Source organism: Xenopus laevis, chromosome 3L (assembly GCF_017654675.1).
Source record: "Xenopus laevis strain J_2021 chromosome 3L, Xenopus_laevis_v10.1, whole genome shotgun sequence".
Lineage (NCBI taxonomy): Eukaryota > Metazoa > Chordata > Amphibia > Anura > Pipidae > Xenopus > Xenopus laevis.
This window is the reverse complement of record NC_054375.1, coordinates 46,669,601-46,691,603: the sequence shown is the minus strand read 5'-3', so window position 1 is coordinate 46,691,603 and position 22,003 is coordinate 46,669,601. Positions and strand designations below refer to the sequence as shown.

Below are 22,003 nucleotides of genomic sequence, written 5' to 3'. Positions count from 1 at the left end.
TGACCACACGAAGCAGCTGTCCCTTCGGAAAGAAAGTGCAGAGTTACAAGGAGAGAACAAGACAAATCATTTATGCAGTTACATATTCACTAAATGTAAACCATCATAATATAGTTATGCGTATTTCACTTGTGTGCTCATCTTCTTTCTGAAACAAAACATGCATTTTTTTTCAAGTGACACTTTCAGATGCTTTTTTTTTTTTAACACAAAGACATTTGGAAAATTAAAAACAAAGGCATCTGCACCCCATGATTATTTTGTTTGTGCTGTCAGTGTCTATATAAACCTTTTTTTTTTTTTACGGAAAATTCCAAAGGAACATAATACATTGTGCTTCCACAGAGAGAATAAATGTAATACCCTGTAACTATGGTAACTCCTTTGTTGCTGGTCTTTGCCTATAATAATTTCAAGGCCTATCCGACAGCAAGGGGGTTAAGATGGCATACAGTATGTATGTTAGGCAGTACTTTCAGTGGGCAAGGAAATCTACCAATGAAATATTAGGCTTTATGTATGATAGAATTGTGTTTCAATAATAATAATAATAATAATAATAACAATTTCCCTCCCTTTCTATAGGTGATATTTTCTTAGTAGATCTTGCTGCCATGAAAATTTCCTCTCTGGGAATCTGTCTGGTATTTTGATCTTCATGAAATCCTGAATACACCTTTCCAGCTCTTCTTCAATGGAAAGCTTTTCCTTCATCACTTTTTTTTTGCTTGTGTTGGACTCTCTGGAGCCCGTCGTCAGAGTTCGCAAAAGGTCACTTTTCCGTCGGATTTCTGACTGCTGAAGGATCTGCACAGGTCCCTTCTTGGCTGGTCGATCCAGAGTCTGTATGTTGGATTGACGGCTTACCGGACCACAGATGACTGTCTCTTGCGGGGAGCTGGCTTCAGATTGGCTGTCACAGCTTGAAGTGGAGAGTTCATTGCATGATGTCCCACTTTCTCCTTCTTTATCCACTTTCGAGTTCTTACAGCAGCAGTCACAGTGGTTTGATAATTGCCATTTGGAAGGCCCTCCTAAAAGAAACCAACAAAAAACTATGTTAGTATTTTGTTTGTCTTTTTTTAAAAGATGCATTAAAAAATGACACCCCAATAAAAATTTAAGGCGTGACCATCAGTGCTGTGCGATGACACTTTTCCATTTTAACTCTATTCAGAAACAACCGTAAAGCTAAACAGGGGAACACAAAGCAAAATAAAAAAGGGTGAGAAAATGTTTACCCTTTCCAAAACATTTTACTCATTGATCATTGAAAGCAAAAAAAAAGAAAAACCTCCAAATGGCAAATAGATGTTTTGCTAGCCCGGTAAAAATTTGGCTTCAGAAATAAGTATGGCAATTGTTTGCTAGAAATGTATTTTGAGAGGAAAGCAGGAGTCCCCAACCTTTTTTACTTGTGATTCACATTCAAATATAAAAAGAGTTGGGGAGCAACACAAGAATGAAAACAGTTCCTGAGATGCCAAGTAAGAGCTATGATTGTCTATTTGGTAGGCCATATGTGGACTGGCAGCCTGCAGAAGATTCTGTTTAGCAAACTTGCCTCTAAGCCTGGAATTCAAAAATAAGCACCTGATTTGAGGCCACTGGGGGCAACAGCCAATGGCTTGATGAGCAACATGTTACTCATAAGTCACTGGTGGGGTATCACTGCAGTAGAGTCTTAAATATGTTAAATCATTTTTAAATTACGTAGCTCTCTACTTTTATAATGCAAAGTGTTAAGGCTCTGCATAACAGTATATTTAAGGGCCTATTTTCTAACATTCAGATTTTCCCTTTTTTAACAAATTGTATTATTTTCCCTCTAAAAAATAGTTTTTCTTTATTTCTTAATAATTTGAGAGTTGTTAAATGTAAAAACGACAAAAACTTGGCAAGTGAAAGCAGTCAATCTTATAGAAGTCAATGGGAGCTTCTCGTAATTGCCTGAAAAACTCGAATTTATAGGTTTGAGAGGTATTTTTATTCGGATCCTTCAACATTTTTTCCCATTCCTACTTTTTATATTTGGCTTTTTTAATAACTTTCATGGCATTTGTAGTTTTAGAGAAAAGGAGTTTCAAAAAGCTCTAATACCACTAAAATTGAACCAATAATAAAAAATAAATAAATAAATAGATGGGCCTATCAGTGTCACACAGGTCTCACAAGTACAGATAACAGAGGGATCATTGAAGTTTTTCTCAAGCATCCTTTTCCTCGCTGAAATAATTGGTCTGACATGATACAACATACTTCTCTATCTCACTATATAATGTCTGGCACGTTAATGCTCTGTATTCAATATGATTCCATTTTAAAGTTTGCTAGGAGCCCATGCTTAGGAAGGTTTCAGATACTCATTTTAGATATTGTGTATCTCATTGTTCTTTTGTAGCTAAAGTGGAATAAAGTGCAGACTTTTCCAAACAACCCATCCAAGTCATGGAGATGGGAGCCATAGTGTCTACAAAGGCCTTAGCCAGCGTCTTTTACAGGCCCAAAGTAAGTCTTGTTCTATATAAAGCTGCAAAAAAAATCAATAATGACTAAACAGAAACTTATCTAATTTGTACCTTAGGAAAGACTGCTCAGTAACACTGTACCGCTGGCTATGTGCATTTTCAAGAACTTTATTCATGAAGGGTATTGATTTATGTGTACATTGGCTTGATTCCTAAGTGCTTGCCCTATTTGTGTGCTTTTCTTTCCTTTCTGCTTCATTTCCCCTTTCTCGTCAAATGAAAGAAAGCTGTTACTGTTACACTGCATTTGTTAAAAGTAAAATCTGTAAATTGAATATTTTCACTTCATGGGTTTGCTGTTCTCTGGAGGAAATTTCTCGAATTACTCCGCAATGCTAACAAAATTCTCCCCGTTGCTGAATTATACATGTGCAGCACAACAAATTGCCACAATATTTTGCATACGGAATATCATAACTTTACATGAATGTTCGTTAATATAATATCATAATATACTTAATATGCACCTACGAACTGTCACCAATTGGACTTTTTGTCATGATTTGCAAGTCTTCGTACAACAGCCCTTTGTGGACTGGCAGCCTCAAGGGGACTCTACCTGGCACAGCATTTGGTTTATACAACCAAAACTTGCCTCCATGCCAGGAATTCAAAAATAAGCACCTGCTTTGAGGCCACTGGGAGCAACATCCAATGGGTTGGTGAGCAACATGTTGTTCATAAGCCACTGGATGGAAATCTCTGCTCTAGACTAAGATGGCAGCTAACTGGTCCTTGGTTGCCAAAAGTTGTCTAATGATATGTATTAGATGTCTATTAAGTAGGTTAAAAAACTGCCCTAGCAGTGTGTATAAGATACTATTATGATCCACTAATAGTCAATAATTTAATTATACTGTATGTCTATTAGAGATAAAAAGCAGCTGGAATTGGCTACCAATAGCAAATATAATAAAATTCCCTCTGAGAAAAGTTATAGGTATTGAAGCACCACGAGATATGGGTGTAGAAATCAGATATACACACAGGCTGTAGATGGAGAGGGAATTGCAGCCAAACTCCAGCGCTGTAACCAATAGCACAAAGCACAGATTATTGATAAAGTCATTAGTAATAATTTGATAGAACAGGGAATATTACGTTAATTAATTACTAAGGGAATATTAAGTTAATTAATTGTCCTGCCACTCCCCCAAATCTTTGCAAATCATGCAGTCTCAATTGGTTTTACTTAATAATGTAATTCAGTGTGTGTCCCATTACTAGTTATGGAAAATGGAATTACTAAGGAGGACATGGCTATTACTCAGATGGGGACTGTCACATTGCTCTGTCAATGCTGAAAACTGCTCCTAAGACTCCTAAAACAGATCCATTTCTTTAGCTGAGGTATACTGTAGTATGGGGCTGATCTATTAAAAATATGCCTGATGGCCAGGAAAGTACCAATAACTTGTAGATTGAACTGATGGAAATCCATCTGGATGCTTCAGTTTGATCTGTAATAAATCTGCCCCAAAATGGTCCCAAAAACCCTTATCCAGAAAGTTCCAAATCACAGAATGGCCATCTCCCATAGACTCCATTTAATCCAAATAATCCAAATTTTTAAAAAATGATTTCTTTTTTTCTCTGTAAACATGGCCATACACATAGAGATCCACTCGTTTGGCAAATTCGCGTCTCGCTCCCCAATATGCCCACATTGGGGTGGGTGATATCAGACTGATTCGATCATGGGCCCCAGGGCCAACACGGGCGGTCGGATTGCGGAACCGCATCAACGAATAGATGCGGCCACAATCTGACGGGATTTTTAATCCTGCCCGTTCGACATCTGCCCGACTTTTGGAAACCCCATCGTAGGGCCCTACACACAGGCCGATAAGCTGCCGACACGGTCTGTCATCTTTTATCGCGCCGTATATGGTCAGCTTAATAATAAAACAGTACCTTGTACCTGATCTCAACTAAGATATTATGAATCCTTATTGGAAGCAAAACCAGCCAATTGGGATTAATTAATATATGATTTTCTAGTAAACTTAAGGTATGAAGATCCAAATTACAGAAAGAGCCATTATCCTAAAACCCAAGGTCCCGTTCTGGATAACAGGTCCCATATCTGTTTTTTCTTCAAGCACAGTTCTCCAGGGGTAAGTATCGATTGCTGTTATTCACAGGATAACAGGTTTCTGTCCATATGTACGGAACAAAAAGCTGTCATTAATGGGAAACCAACTTACAAATATAATTTACTTTTTTACTGCCACATTAGTTGAAATACAATTATCCTGAATACCTAAAAAAATAGCACGGAACACTGGATATAGAAGGTGACAAAAGGAACCTGTTCATAGTCTGATTTTGTTTTTCATTTTTTGTTTTAATTCAATATTTGTCAGGAAGAAGAAAAACCTGCAAACAACCTTGATGCTTTTGACACATTATAAAGGTGTGAATTCATACTAGGGAAAGATTTATGATTAAGTCTCCAGGTGGTGGAAATTTTCTCTTAAGTACCTTGTACAATTTTAAGAGCTCAAGCAGTGTGAAGTACAGAAATCCCTCAGCATCATCATTACAAAGCCAGCATTTTTCCTGCTTGATGAGTCCATTAGGGAGAAAGCTATACACCAAAAGTACAAAAAAGCAACAAAAAGAGGGTAAAAAATTGGCTTTTACCGTAATATTTATTGACGGGAAAAGGTTTGCATCAAACTATTGTGAAATCTTCAAAAGAGTGAAGAAAAAAAGTGTATGTTCAGAAAGTCCACTTTAAAGTGAGTGACAACCCAACATGAGTAATTATGTATGCATAGTTAAATATAGAATAAAAAAGTGCTGTTATAACAATGAATAGACTTGTTATGTACAGAACCCTAATTGGATAGAATCTTTAATGATCAGCATGTTGTCATAGATCTCAACAGATCTCAAATTTAAAGGAAAAAAACATTCTTATAATTAGATGATAAGAAAAATACCTACTTGGTTATGTAAATAACATTTGTTGAAAAATGCATTAAAACTTTCCGGGAATTCCTTTTTATTATACTGTATGTCTCTGTTTCATAATTTGTAACCTGGGCAGTTGTAGTGGGGGGCAAAGTGAGGGCGCTATTAAGTGACTGATTGGCAGGAGAGGAGACATACAGTAGTTAGGACTGAAGTTGGGGCTTAAAAGGGAAAAGTTATAAAAAGTTACCCAGTTGCAGTTATCCATAGGAACCATGACTATAACCTGTTAATTGGTTGCTATAAGTGTCTCCAACCTCTAGCAAGATGATCATAGATTCTATATAGCCCCAATGCCATTCATCAGAGCAACCAATCAGATTTTTGTTTTTTTCTAAATTGTAATAAACAGTTCAAAGATCATGGTGATTGGTTGCTATGCCAACTACCCTATCATTATTTTTAAATATCAACCTCTATTAAGATTGTATTCTAAATGTATCTAAAAAAAAATATAATATTGTGCTGTTAGTCCTGTAAAAATGATGTATAGGGGTTGAGCTGAACCAAAAGCCTTTCCCTTTATTTGGTAAGGACAAGCACATGGTAAAGTATAACAGTAAAGCAAATGCCCCATTCTACAGTGTTAATAACAATATGTTATGGAGTTCTTAGAATGTTCTCAGTATCTTGATTACAGAGCCCAGCAAAGAGGTAAATGCTTTAATAGTAATTCAGAGACCAAATTCAAATGAAAGGAAATGGAAGCACTGAGGGTATTGATGTATAAATGCATTAATTTTGCTCCTTCTTTACAAAATTGTTCATCTTCTTATGCTTTCTTAGCACCCATTGTCTACATTTTATGCTTCAGTTCATATCTTTTATGGAGCTTATTACCTATAATAGTTACATAGTTACATAGTTAAATTGGGTTGAAAAAAGACAAAGTCCATCAAGTTCAACCCCTCCAAATGAAAACCCAGCATCCATACACACACCCCTCCCTACTTTTAATTAAATTCTATATACCCATACCTATACTAACTATAGAGCTTAGTATCACAATAGCCTTTGATATTATGTCTGTCCAAAAAATCATCCAAGCCATTCTTAAAGGCATTAACTGAATCAGCCATCACAACATCACCCGGCAGTGCATTCCACAACCTCACTGTCCTGACTGTGAAGAACCCTCTACGTTGCTTCAAATGAAAGTTCTTTTCTTCTAGTCTAAAGGGGTGGCCTCTGGTACGGTGATCTTCTTTATGGGTAAAAAGGTCCCCTGCCATTTGTCTATAATGTCCTCTAATGTACTTGTAAAGTGTAATCATGTCCCCTCGCAAGTGCCTTTTTTCCAGAGAAAACAACCCCAACCTTGACAGTCTATCCTCATAATTTAAGTCTTCCGTCCCTCTAACCAATTTAGTTGCACTTAGTCTCTGCACTCTCTCCAGCTCATTTATATCCCTCTTAAGGACTGGAGTCCAAAACTGCACTGCATACTCCAGATGAGGCCTTACCAGGGACCTATAAAGAGGCATAATTATGTTTTCATCCCTTGAGTTAATGCCCTTTTTTATGCAAGACAGAACTTTATTTGCTTTAGTAGCCACAGAATGACACTGCCCAGAATTAGACAACGTGTTATCTACAAAGACCCCTAGATCCTTTTCATTTAAGGAAACTCCCAACACATTGCCATTTAGTGTATAACTTGCATTTATATTATTTTTGCCAAAGTGCATAACCTTGCATTTATCAACATTGAACCTCATTTTCCAGTATGTGGCAGCATCCTGCATGGAACCTATAGTTCTGCACAATTTAGTATCATCTGCAAAAATAGAAACAGTACTTTCAATGCCCACCTCCAGGTCATTAATAAACAAGTTGAAAAGCAAGGGACCTAGTACAGAGCCCTGCGGTACTCCACTAACAACACTGGTCCAATTAGAAAATTTTCCATTTACCACCACTCTTTGTAGTCTATCTTTTAGCCAGTTCTCTATCCAGGTACAAATACTATGTTCCAGGCCAACATTCCTTAATTTAACCAGTAACCTTTTGTGTGGCACTGTATCAAATGCTTTAGAAAAGTCTAAGTAAATCACATCCACTGCCATCCCAGAATCGAGGTCTCTACTTACATTCTCATAAAAAGAAATTAAGTTAGTCTGGCAAGATCTATTACGCATAAAACCATGCTGGCACAAACTCATAGTATTATGATTTGCTATGAAGTCCAGTATCTTATCCTTTATTAACCCTTCGAAAAGCTTTCCTACCACTGACGTCAGACTAACTGGCCTATAGTTTTGAGGCTGAGAACGGGATCCTTTTTTGAATAGAGGCACCACATTAGCAATTCGCCAGTCTCTCGGCACTATGCCAGATCTCAATGAATCCTGAAAAATTAAGTAAAGAGGTTTGTAAATCACAGAGCAAAGCTCGCTAATTACCCTGGGATGAATACCATCTGGCCCTGGACCTTTGTTAATTTTAACATGTTCAAGTCTCTTTTGAATTTCTTCATGTGTGAACCATGCATCATTAGTTGTATTACTAGAATTGGGACTGTTAAGAAGGAAACCTTCACTTACTGGTTCCTCATTTGTGTAGACAGATGAAAAATTTGAGTTCAGAATCTGCGCTTTTATTTTGTTTTCATCAACCAGCTGACCCCCCTCTGATAGTCCCACCCCTTCCTGCTTCATTTTTTTACTATTAACATATTTAAAAAATAATTTTGGATTTTTTTTACTGCTTGCTGCAATATCCTTTTCTATAGCAATTTTAGCTTGCCTTATAGCTTCTTTGCATGATTTATTGGCCTCCTTGTACCTTATAAATGTTTCGGCTGTACCAGCTAACTTGAAAGCCTTAAAAGCACGTCTTTTCTTACCCACCTCAACACCAACGCTTCTATTGAACCAAAAAGGTTTTGCTTTGCAACGACGTTCCTTGCTTACAAGTGGAATATACTGACAAGTATATTTATTAAGCAGCATTTTAAAGACTTCCCATTTTTGTTCTGTGTTTAACCCTGTGAAAAGCATTTCCCACTTAATATGTTGCAGAGATGCCCTTATACTGTCAAAGTTTGAACGTCTGAAATTAAGTGTTTTAGTTACTGCCTTATAGAATTGCTTCTGCAACAGAATCTCAAAGGAGACCATGTTATGATCACTATTACCTAAATGCTCACCCACACAAATGTTAGAGATGAGTTCAGTATTGTTAGTTATTACAAGGTCCAAAAGAGAGTTATTCCTAGTAGGTTCTTGAACGAGCTGGAATGATAATGATGAGTAAAATTCCATGGGGGCAATTTAAAGGTTACAGGCATGGGATCTGTTATCCAGAAAACATTTATCCAGAAAGCTCTAAATTATAAGAAAGCCATCTCCCATAGATAATTCCCATTTTTAAAACATATTTTTCTTTTTCGCTGTAATGATAAAATTGTACTTTGTACTTGATCCCACCTAAGATATAATTAATCCTTATTGGAGACAAAACAATCAAATTGGGTTTAATCAATGTTTAAATCATTTTTAGCAGACTAAGGGACCTATTTATCAACAGTCACATTTTAGTGGTTTTAGAAACCACAACTAAACTTACAAACTGTAAAACTATGAATGTCCTGAGATTTATTACAAAATCAGAATAAAAAAAGTAAGAACGGAATTTTATGCTAAACTCTGCACGAAAAAATTGAAACCTTCTAAAAATTTAAGTTTTTTGGATAATTCCAAGCGAAACAAAAAAAAGTGAAAAACCTTTAAAAGTCTGAAATTATTTGGAGAGGTCCAAAAAGATCAGCAGTCCAAAAAGATCAGAATATCTTCTTTTTTTTTTTTTTTAAAAATGAGAAAACCACAAATTTTTAGATTCGTGAAAAATGTTTACATTTCATTGTCAGTAAATGACCCCCTTAAGGTCTTATGTTCCAAATTATGGGAAGATCTCTTTTCGGAAAACCTCAGGTCCTGAGCTTTCTGGTTAACAGGTCCTTTACCGGTACATAGTTGGCTATAGAGCTAGACACCTAAAGCAACCAATCAACAAGTAGCATTTATTGATCAGCAAACCCAAACGTCTGCCTATCCTCTCATTCTACAGGTTAATAACCACTACAAAATCAAAATGAGATGTTAACTCATTTTACTGTCTGCAGATTAAACAGAATATTTTTATTAGATGTTCCTACCTGGGTCTTACCACATATTTTTGCATAGTTCATGCTATAGGTTTAATGATAACCATTAACAAATAATGTATTTAACAGCTAGGATCCATTCCATGGAAAATACAAGAAAAATCTTGATCTCATCTGTGTGCAACTGAAAGCTTAAACCAATCTCGTTGTAAGTACATTCAATTAAACCCCTTTAATATCTAATTGTGCCTACAATGCAACGACAGAGCTTCTCTTAATGTAATAAATTGATGAAATATCCCTTTGAAATCCATAATGCTGAGCTCATTATTTTCCTTGGATCGCCCCTTTGTAGACAGTATTTAGATGATTATACCATTGACGTTTTACAGTTCTCGGTTTATTTTAAACAGCATACCTCAGAATGGTGAGCTTAATTAGTTATTGATTTTTAATTGTGCTTGAAAAAAACGAGAGATACTTTAAAAGCATTGCTAGATTCAACCCAGGGTATTTACTAGTTACTATTTTCTTGCACGTCCAGCTAACAAAAAATTAAAAACAGATAACAAATAATCATAATAATAATAAAATGTAATCTGACCTTTTTTGTGGGAATTTTAGAATACAGAAAGGCTCATTTACAAAGCACTAAAATGTGGGAAAATATTTCATTATGTGCTCACAAATGAACTTCCACCAGTCGATGTGGCTTACACCTTGAAACTTTCAAACCATCTAAATTCCTGAACTGCTTGATACTAATTTGCCCCCACACACTGGTGACTCACGTTGAAGTTGTGCCCAGTGCTGGGCACCCTAGGCAACCTGTCAGCCATCTGCAATGCCCCAGCATGCGAAAGAGCTTGTGCACATGGGCGATCACAGCATGGCATATGGGTAGGCAGATAGAAGATTGAAGAGGTCTGGGCAATTACTCTCTTTTACAAGCCTTAAGTGGGGTGAAAGAAACAAACCTGTGTAAAAAATCAATGCTTTGGTATTGGCAAACCTCTCCCCTTTTAAAATGCTACTGGCATTGGGGGAGGATCAAGCCCATTTAAACTGATGCCTTGGTCTGGAGACACTGACCCAGAGATATGCAGTTTTACAGGAAGGTGCCAACCCAGAAAAAACTTGACCAGTGGTACACTGGGACCACCATATGGGGTTTACCTTGACGTGGTATGGTGGCTTATCAATTTTATGATCATAATTTTGTAACTAAAAACCCCTGTTTTGCAAAATACATGTATTAGCTTAAATACTACATTCATATGTGAAACGGGACCAGGGAATGTGAGTTAATCAATTTTTGTGTATGTTTATAACCATCCTGGCCAGATCAGCTGCACTTCCTTTGTATTTTTATTTGGCTTTGGAGTGCTCCCATATATTCCCCTTTTACTTCAGTAGAGTGCCTAGAGTTCTACTGTAGGTAGAACAGCCAGACTTGTAGCACCCTCACACCCAAAAAAAAACTCGAATAGCTCAGAGTGCAAACCACTGAAAAAACGAAAATCATAAAAGCTACAAGCATCTTCAAAATGTTCAGGGGACCTCTGCCATTGACTTCAAGCTATTCCAGCTTTGTTGCATAATAAATCTCGAAAAATTTGAGTTTTTAGTTATCCCCGAAAATTCTAGTTTTTAATGAAACTACCCTCGAAAAACTCAAATTTTTCCGGGAAAAAATAGATTTTTTTAATACATTTTTAGGGCTTTTTAAAATAAAGACAAAACCCACTAATTTTGAAAGATTTGTGGAAAAAATCTATATCTGATTGCTAGTAAATTATGCCATTAGGGCTCTTACATTCTGCTGTGCTCCACTTTTTTCCTTTCAGCCGCAGGGGATCGCAGGAGTAAACTCACTCAATTATTGTCAAGGGGCTATACTCATACAGACGCATGTAAGCGCCAAACGCAGGTGGGACGCAGCATGTTGCGCAGCAAAAACGTCAGTGTGTAAGAGCCCTTAGGAGCAAAAGCAAGGGTCGAATATCGAGGGTTGATTAACCTTCGATATTCAACTGGGGAATGAAAATCCTTCGACTTCGAATATCGAAGTCGAAGGATTTTGCCCAAATAGTTCAATCGAACAATCGAAGGAATAATCGTTCGATCGAACGATTAAATCCAACGATCGAAGGATTATCCTTCGACCAAAAAAAGTTAGCCAAGCCTATGGGGACCTTCCCCATAGGCTAACACTGAGTTCGGTAGCTTTTAGGGGGTCAAAGTTTTTTCTTAAAGAGACAGTACTTCGACTATCGAATGGTCGAATAGTCGAACAATTTTTAGTTCGAATCGTTCGATTTGAAGTCGTAGTCGAAGGTCGAAGTAGCCCATTCGATGGTCGAAGTAGCCAAAAAAACACTTCGAAATTCAAAGCATTTTTTCTTCTATTCTTTCACTCGAACTTAATGAATGGGCCCCTTAGTGTTTCTCTCCTTAACTGCAGTTAAAACAGCTGAAGCTGGTTAGGGAGAGAAGGGCTAAAAAAAAGCCAAAAAGCCCTTCTCAAATGCAAGACATTAACTGAGGCCCTTCATAAAAAGGTAAGACGGTATTCACATGCCTCATGCTACCCTCATAGCACTGCCTTAAAATAAAAAAATGAGATGCTTTAAACTGAAAGTAATCTTTTCTGGATTTAATAAATGTAAATACTAAGGAAACTGGTTCCTGTAAAAATATCATCATGACAAAGGACAACCCTCAGGCTAATGGCAGAAGTGGAAGAAATACCAATGAGTGCCTGATGCTTCCCTTTCCTCTTGCTGCCACTTCTTAATCTTCAGGTCAAACTGAATAATAGGAGCTCCATGGTATCTTTCCATTGGCAGACAAATGTGGAGGTGAAGGATTTACCATGTTTATCAAGGTCTGTGTCTAAATATTAGAAGTTATTTATTTGAGCAGCTCTAAATGTAAGAGGAAATAAAGTCATAGCAAGTTTCATAGATTAAAAATAAACATCCATTAGCAAATAAGAAAGGTGGTTTGCTCCATTTGTTGTGCAATTTCTACCCACTATCACAGGGATCATCATTAATATCCCAGTAGGGATATCCAAAAGCCACTCCATCGATCTCATTAGGCCGGGCCTTGCAGACTAGAGTAACAAGCCTTCAACTTTGTTGATTGTAAAGGAAACTTTCTCCCAATAAGAGGAACCTGTCCAATTCCTTTGACTCCAGTATTAACTTCTGCTCTTCACTGGCAGCAAAAAAAAAAATTCTCTTAATATAAACACACCTCTCAGTTCAGTGCCAATTGCTCTTTTGTGGTTTACAAGTGACAGTAACGAGTCCACATCTGTGTATAAATAACAGGTTAGTTCAGCAGGATACAGCATTACTGATAATGTGATGTAGGGCTGAAAATACGCAGTTATATAGCTATTCATATAGCTCCCAAAGCTCAAGACATTTACAAAAAAAGAAGGTATCCGCATTCTGCTGGAAGTGAGGCAAGGTAAAAGGGCACAAGGTGCATAGAAAGAGGTTTTTTTATCTGCATTACACTGATGACTTCTTTCCAGTACAAATTGTGTATGATAGCAAGTAACAGGTTTCTGAGGGATTCATGCCATTATCCACCCACAGATGAGAGCTGAGCTATTCTTTGGCTGGATTTAATGAATGCAACTCTCCCTAGTCAGGCATTATCAGGTCAGAGTTTATTGTGCAGCTAAGCAAATCTTCTTACAAAGTTTAATTTAAAAAATATAATGTATGTCAGCCTGGCGTACATGTTTTTAGGCACTTGTTCCCCCTATGGGGAGTTGATACAGCAAAAAAAACAGCAGGGATCCTTCGTAATTGCACATTCGCATAAATGTGAAATACTGTATTGCACTAGTATTAAATACATGTATTAGGCTTTATCACGAGTGGCACATTGAAGTGCATAATGATGACTTAAAGATGATCCATCATCTCTTTCTTGCTCAGACTGCATCGATAATTAGCGGAACGTATCTATTCATGGAGAATTTCTCTAATAAGTATGTGTGGCTGATTACCTACAGATGGACCACAGGGTATTGATAGAAATGCCAGGCTGAGACATGAACAATATAAACTGAAGTCCACGTGTTTCAAATCTGGATTCATTGAATAAATGAAAACATTAAATTAGGCATTATATTTGTATCTACTCATTATACACTGGATTGGAGGATGGGGAGAGTTTTAATACAAGGTACATTGTAGTATCTCAAGAAAACAATTTCTGATTTTATGCTGGGAACCTCTCTGTTTTTATTTTTTTTTCATTTAGTGCCAAAAAGGAATGAAAAAGCAGAAACAGAGTATATTGCTTTCAAACTAGCCCTACCATCTGTTGTGCATCTTATTTGCAAATAGAGAAGAAAGATTATTTGCAGCTGCAGCACAACAAAGTAAGATGCGAGTGAGAGAAATGGCTGGGTAAGTCCTTTATTCCTTGTAAGATGCATCTGCTGTTTCCAGGATTAAGACATACAGCACATTAGAGCCGGGGAGAACGTTACTTTGTTTCCAAAGAGGAAATTTCTTTAGAAGATAGATAACCTAATACATGTATTTCTGCATGCCAAGCAAAATGGAGAAAAGGAGACTTGTACATTTCTGTAAAAAAGGCATCATTTGTGTCTTTCGCGCAGGAACAACTACTTTTTCACAAGATCGGAGTGCTTTGTATTACAGCGTACCATTCCTATTTCAATTAACTTTTAGTATCTTACTGAAGACAGTAATCATCTGGTTGCTGAAATCACAAAGTAGCAACTCGGCAGGTTTAAGGTGGCGAATGGTCGAATTTGAATTCTTAAAGGGCCAGTACATGATACATTTTGAAAATCTAGTTTGAATTCCTTTAAAAACTTGAATCTAATTTTAACTATTCCCTAGTCTATTTCACAAAAAAAGCTCAAAAATTCAAACATGAAATTAGAATTCAAAAATTCCAATTTTCACTTCGACCCTTTGAAACTGTCCCTTGGGGGCAGATTAATCAAGGGTCGAATTTCGAAGTAAAAAATACTTCGAAATTCGACCATGGAATTGAAATACTTCGACTTCGAATATAGAAGTATTTTTCACCGAATTTGGCCATCGAATGATCAAAGTAAAATCGTTTGATCAAATGATTAAATCGTTCAAATTGAATGATTAAATTGTTCGAATCGAATGATTAAATCGTTCGAATCGAATGATTAAATCGTTCGAATCGAACGATTTGAACGATTTTAGCGTACGATACCATTTTACTTTGATATGTGAAGACTTAGAAAAATGGTCTAGAAGGTCCCCATAGGCTAACATAGCACTTCGGTAAGTTTAATTTGGCGAAGTATTAAAGTTTTTTTAAAAAGACAGATTATTGAATGGTCGAATATTCGAACGATTTTTACTTCGACTCAAAGTCAAACTAAATTCGAAGTCGTAGTATCCTATTCGATGGTTGAAGTATGCAAAAAATTACTTTGAATTTTGAATTTTTTTACTTCGAATTCCCTCTAATTCACTTCGATCCTTGATAAATCTGCCCCTTAATATTTTATTCTGCAGGTCTCCCATTTGGAATTCAAGCCTATATCTGGTTGTTATAAATAAGACAATAGAAAAGATATTGACAAAACTATAGGTAAGATAAAGGTTAGAATATGACAACCAAACTAACTATTAAATATCACTGTCAACATCATTATAGTTTTATAATCCTAAAAGTCAAAATACTATAGAATCATTTGTAGATTATGTAAGAAATAATATATTAGAAGAAGTTATTAGACATCACCAAGATGGTTCATGAATCATAATCTTTTTGTTGTGTAAGAGCAAAAAAAAAAAAACGACTTTTGGGATTCAAAGTCTTGGATAACAATATCAAGTATGTGCTGCTCATGTCATGGTGCACTCTATGATAAAACAATAACAGAGCGAAAGCAAAACACAGAGTGTCTTTCATGAAAATAAAATTTTCTCTTTCAGTCACACAGACCAACTGTTTGGTTCACGAACTCACATTAAATTGCATGTAATTTCCATCTTCTGCCTGCAATTTACTGTACTGCTGTAATGTCATCTGGGCTAAAATGTAGCCCCTACACTATCAGTAGAAAAATGTGGCCTAGCCTGTTTAAAACGTTGGTTCTTTATGAATGGAAACAAGGACGGATAGTTAAAGAAACGTTTACCATAGAAATAATAATAAATTATCGTTCTGTTGCAGTGCTAGACGCAGTATTTATAGATAGTGGAGAATAGTAGGCAACAAGAGAGTCATTGCATTGCATATAGTCTTAGATCATTGATAGTCTGTCATGTTGTACAGAAGCAATTAGCTTGCAGTGTACTGGAAAGCACTTCTACAGATTAACACAGTTTAATGCTGCATTATACTCATTTTAAAGTCGTTTTTTTTTTTGCTCTTACACAATAAAAAGATTATGATTCATTTATTATTCTAAATTCACATTCAACATAAGAGTTTCATTATAATGTACTCCTACGCCAACATACTATAGAATTATACACACAAATAATAAATCAAATGCATAAGAAGCCATTTCAAAATCATTTAAACATTAAATAAACCCATTAGGCTTGTTTTGCCTAAAATTGACACTAGTTTCTACCAGGAGAGCTGTGTTACAGTATGATGTAATTTGAACCATGATGATGTAACAGATTTATTTCTATTTGTAAGTCTAATGGGGATATATATATATATATATATCAATCGAAGCAGTCAGGTGCAGACCGTGATTTAAATAGTTAAAATGCATAGTAACATAGTAATCAACAGGAATACTTGGGAGAAAAATCAAGATTTATTGAAAAAAAAGACCTTTAGTTGGTGATCAGTAGATTTCAAGAAACTGTCAACAAACAGCTTGACTAAATTACCCTCCTATTTCATACTATTCATTCAGATATTTATTATGTTATAGTTAAATGAGACATAGTTGTTTTTCAAATATAGCAATATACACTTTCTTTTAAATCAATATTAGTAAGTAGTATTTCCCATGGAACAGAATGCTAACAATGCTTTTATGCATGTAGATCATAATGGAACAACATCACTAAAAGCAGACCTTGCATTAGTAAAGTATGGGCACTCCAGCTTTAAAGGAACAGTTCAGTGTAAAAATAAAACTGTGCAAAAAAAATAATGTTTCTAATATAGCTAGTTAGCCAAAAACATAATCAACATTTGCAGCTCTCTAACGCAGAGACATGAAGGGGGGCCACATGGGACATAACTGTTCAGTGAGTAACTAGTGATGGACGAATCTGTGGCGTTCAAGAAACACATCGAAGTTAATGGGCGTCAAAATAATTTTGACAAGCGACAATTTTTATACACGTAACTAGTTTGTCCAAATGCATTCAAGTCAATGGTCGTCCGAATAATTCTGACAATGTTTTTTTGTCACAGCGGATTTTTCGCTGCTGTTTCGTGAATTTGTTCGCTGCAGCGAAAAGCAAGAAAGTCACCGCGGATCCATGCCCATCACTACTGGTGACCAATGCTCTGTGTATGTTCTGGATATGTTAGACATCTAATCACTCCAGCCTTTATACGTTACATTTTTGACTAACTATATTGATATATATTTTTGTTCAAATAAAAATCCTTCGATCGACCGCTTAAAATCGTTTGAATCGTTTGATTCAAAGGATTTTATCGTTCGATCGAACGATTTTTATTCGATCATTTGATCAAAGCTTTTGCGCTAAAATCGTTCGAATTCTATATTCGAATTCAAAGGATTTTACTTTCGAGGGTTTTTCAACCCTCGAAATTCGACCCTTGATAAATCTGCCCCCAAATGTCTCTTTTTCCCCCCAACTCTTTCCATAAACCCCCATGGGGAAAAATATAAGAATATAAAATGATGTATTCGTTCGTTCTTACCTATATTGCACTGGTGGCAACTAGTTAACATTTTCCAGTACACTGCTGTATTTCGATCAATAGGCAAAGTTTACCATAATAATGAAATATATTATTGTCCATGCTGGGGTTACTTTACTACCTTCATTGTTTATGCTTTTGTAGTATTATATGGACCTTACAGGCTATGATCTGTTCCAGTAAATACTCGCCAAAGGCAGCTTATGCTTCTCTTTAGGAAAGCAGTCGTAGCAAAACAATGTGTTATGTGCTTCTGGAGACCTATTGCTGAGTGAGAAGATGCACTGTAGCACTCTAATTGCACACACAGGGCAAACACAGCAACACATGCTATTTTCTCAGTAACACAAATACTGATTTTGCTTATTTTACTGCTGATCGTAGTTTTGACAGATTTGTAAATTTACTTGCAAAAATGCATCGCTGAGACTGCTTCAAAAAGAATAACATTGCGGTTTGTATTAAAATTTTGAGCTAGGTAGAGAGGTAAATGTTTGGATTATCATACAATATGGCTACTTTCTCTTTGTAGATATGAGTATTTTGTTGGTGGCTGATGATGTATGGGGACCCAAGGGATTGGTTTCCCTACTGGCTCAGGAGGTCCTGGTTCTGACTGTTACCTATGCCCTGTAGGAGGGAGGTTTCTCCGGTTGTCTCAGGAAGCAGCTATGGTAGTTCTTGTTCCTTAGTACAGGTATGGGACCTGTTATCCAGAATGCTCGGGACCTGGGGTTTTCCGTAATTTGGGTCTTCATGCCTTATGTCTACTAGAAATTCATTAAAACATATAAACCATATAAACAATAAACCCAATAGGCTGGTTTTGCTTCCAATAAGGATTAATTATATCTTAGTTGGGATCAAGTACAAGCTACTGTTTTATTATTACAGAGAAAAAGGAAATCATTTTTAAAAATTTGGATTATTTGTATAAAATGCAGTCTATGGGAGACAGCCATTCCGTAATTCGGAGCTTTCTGGATATCGGGTTTCCGGATAAGGGATCCTATACCTGTATCATGTATGTGCCCTAAAGGAACTAGCTCCTTATTGAAGAAGGGGAGCAGGGACCCTATGGACAAGGTAGAGGTAGTGGATAGCAATAGCACACTCATAAGAATTGTTAAACAGAATTGAGTTAAACAGCTTAGAAAGAGCAGTACATTCGAATTTTCTCTCGACAGTTTCAAATGGATCCCACAACGATGTTATTGAGGAAACCTATGGAAAATCTACAAAAATCTGGCCAAAATCTGGTCAACCAGATTCTCATAGCAACAGGGATAGCTGTGGCAAGCACATGAAAAACTGCAGCTGCATCTACCCTAAGGGTATTATAAACAGGATAAATTCCAATAAAGTGTTTGAATATGACATTGCCACTCTACATAAGAGATTGGAACAGTACAGGGCCACATGGGACATGTGGGAGCTACATTGCCCGCTAGTAGAAGTTTAGATACAGTAGATTGGGAACACTCAGCTGCCACTCGCCTTATAGAACGACAATGCAAATAACAAATGATTGTCGATTTACATAAACTGTAGATATAAGCATCCAACCTGTAAGCATCCAAGTAATATGCAATGTTTCTGTTTAATTTCTCTTTTTTTTGTTAGGTTTTTATATATGCCTATATAATTTAACTCTACTATGATACCAATCGAAAAACACTCACGAAATTTATATCTCTGTAATTCTTATATTATGCAATGTTGAGTGTTTATTTTGCATTGTTTATTGCTTTTCATGACTTTAAATACAAATAAAAATAAAAGTTAACAAAAAGAAAGAGCAGTACTGTGATCCAATGAGGAGACTAGTGTGAAGTTGGTTCTCCAGAGCGACAGCTTCTAAAGGGACTAGTGTAACTCCCTGAGAGGCTAAAGCTGGCCATAGACGCACAGATCCTATCGTACGAATCGAGGATTCGTACGATTTTCGGATCATGTGTGGAGAGTGCCGACATCTTTCGTCCGGCGGAGATTGGTCATTTGGTCGATCAGACAGGTTTGATTTTGACCCAACCGGAGCCCATTGCACATCGTAATCTGATCGTTCGGCCATGCGGCCGAACGTTCAGATTACCCCCGGTATAGCCATGCTCGTTAATGGCATATAGGGGAAAGATCCGCTCATTGGCGATGTTGCCAAACGAGTGGATCTTTGCGTCTATGGCGACCTTTGCACTGAGCTGTGAGACTAACCCATAACATGTTCTAGTTCCTATATATGTGGATATTTGCACCACTGTGTTCTGTGAAACCTTTGCCACTTGGTCTCTATTTTGCTTCATCCATTATTGTATTCAAGGAAATACCTTTGTACTGTTCAATAAATCTTCTATTTGCTTTAGAATGACTGGAGGCCAATAATTTTATACCATACTAAAGTGAGAAGAGTTACAGTTCAGCAGCATTCAACCCTTCCTCCACTCAATCACGAGGGCTCCGCTAAGAAAGAGGGTGGCAAATATAAAAGTGTTATGTATTGGAGCAACTGGATAAAGGTAATGACAAAAAAGGATTTGTCAGTGTATGTAGGGTGAGAGATTTGTTTTGCTTGACACAGATCTGTGTTTGTGTTTTTGAGTGGTAAAATATTTTTGCAAATTTGCAGACTTTTGCAGATGTTTGGCACAAGAGTACATTTTCTTAAAATGCCAAAGTCTTAAAAATTCCAAGCTAAAACATTCCCAATGTAAAAAAGACTTCCATGCAAAGAGGAAAATTTCCATTTACTTCAATGCATTTGGCATGAGCAAAAACTTGAGAAAAAACACCCACGGACTTTAATGCATTTGGAAATAGAAAAAAAAGCTTGAGAAAAAACGGCCATTTACTTCATCATCATTTATTTATATAGCGCTGTCAAGATACGCAGTGTTTTACTGTAGTTATAGCAAACAGGGAATAAATGGTGGATAAAAGACAAGGATTACAGAGTACAATAGGGTTTACAAACTAAAAGGTTAGGGTACAATTGAGACATTAGGATTGTATAAACACTGTCATTTTTGATACAGCAATGATTAATTAAGGTACATCGAATAGGCCTCTTTAAACAGATGGGTCTTTAAGGAGCGCTTGAAAGTTTGGAAGGTAGGAGAAAGTCTGACAGCTTGTGGCAGAGAGTTCCAGAGAAAAGCAGAAGCCCGAGAGAAGTCTTGTAGACGAGAATGGGCAGAAGTGACCAGAGGAGAAGTGAGGCGAAGATCAGAAGCAGAGCATAGGTTTCGTGAAGGAGAGTATTTGGAGATTAGAGATGAAATATAGGGAGTAGAGATGTCGCGAACTGTTCGCCGGCGAACTTGTTCGCGCGAACATCGGGTGTTCGCGCTCGCCGGAAGTTCGCGAACGTCGCGCGACGTTCGCCATTTTGGGTTCGCCATTGTTGGCGCTTTTTTTTGCCCTCTCACCCCAGACCAGCAGGTACATGGCAGCCAATCAGGAAGCTCTCCCCTGGACCACTCCCCTTCCCTATAAAAACCGAAGCCCTGCAGCGTTTTTTCACTCTGCCTGTGTGTGCTGAAGAGATAGTGTAGGGAGAGAGCTGCTGCCTGTTAGTGATTTCAGGGACAGTTGAAAGTTTGCTGGCTAGTAATCGTTTTGATACTGCTCTGTTATTGGAGGGACAGAAGTCTGCAGGGGTTTGAGGGACATTTTAGCTTAGGTAGCTTTGCTGGCTAGTAATCTACCTTCTACTGCAGTGCTCTGTATGTAGCTGCAGTGGGCAGCTGTCCTGCTTCTGATCTCATCTGCTGACTGCTGCAATAACAGTAGTCCTTGTAAGGACTGCTTTTATTTATTTTTTTGTTGTTTTACTACTACTACTACTACTACTACTATAAGAGCCCAGTGCTATTAGTCTAGCAGTGTTGGGGAGTGGGACTGGTGTGCTAATCTGCTGCTCCTAGTAGTTCAGCAGCACCAACTTTAATTTTTTTTTTTTAATATTCATTTTTTTTTATTTTACTTTTTTTTATTTTACTACCGCTGTAGTAGTGTATAAGTTGACCTTTTAGGCATTATTTGCCCTGTAGGCATTATTTGCACACTGTTTTCTTCAACCCGCCATCGAGCTGTGTGACCTTGTTCCCATTCTGTCTAAATATCCATAATATTACCGTCTCCAGAAAAAACACCGGAGTCACTTTTTTCAAGCAGCCATAATATATTTTACGTAATCCGTATCCACCGCTGTAGTAGTGTATACGTTGGCCTTGTAGGCATTATTTGCACACTGTTTTCTTCCACCCGCCATCGAGCTGTGTGACCTTGTTCACATTCTGTCTAAATATCCATAATATTACCGTCTCCAATTGTCCCTCCAATACAGAGCAGTATCAAGCAGATTACTAGCCAGCAAACTTACTATCATCTGTCCCTGAAATCACTAACAGCTCTCCCCCTACACTATCTCTTCCAAGCACACACAGGCAGATTTTTCAGATACATTTTTGCCCTTGATCCC

The 22,003-nt window shown here is 37.0% G+C and overlaps 1 protein-coding gene across 1 annotated transcript in view; it reads right to left on the bottom strand.

The window, feature by feature from the left end:
• Positions 1-228: 228 nt before the first annotated feature.
• The window catches only part of LOC108710931 (BTB/POZ domain-containing protein KCTD16), a 168,249-nt gene continuing 146,474 nt past the window's right edge, over positions 229-22,003 (bottom strand). Inside the window, exon 3 of the mRNA XM_018252140.2 lies at positions 229-1,034. Within this exon, the coding sequence (XP_018107629.2) occupies positions 580-1,034 (455 nt within the window). The 3' untranslated portion in view covers positions 229-579. The remainder of the gene's footprint in view (positions 1,035-22,003) is intronic.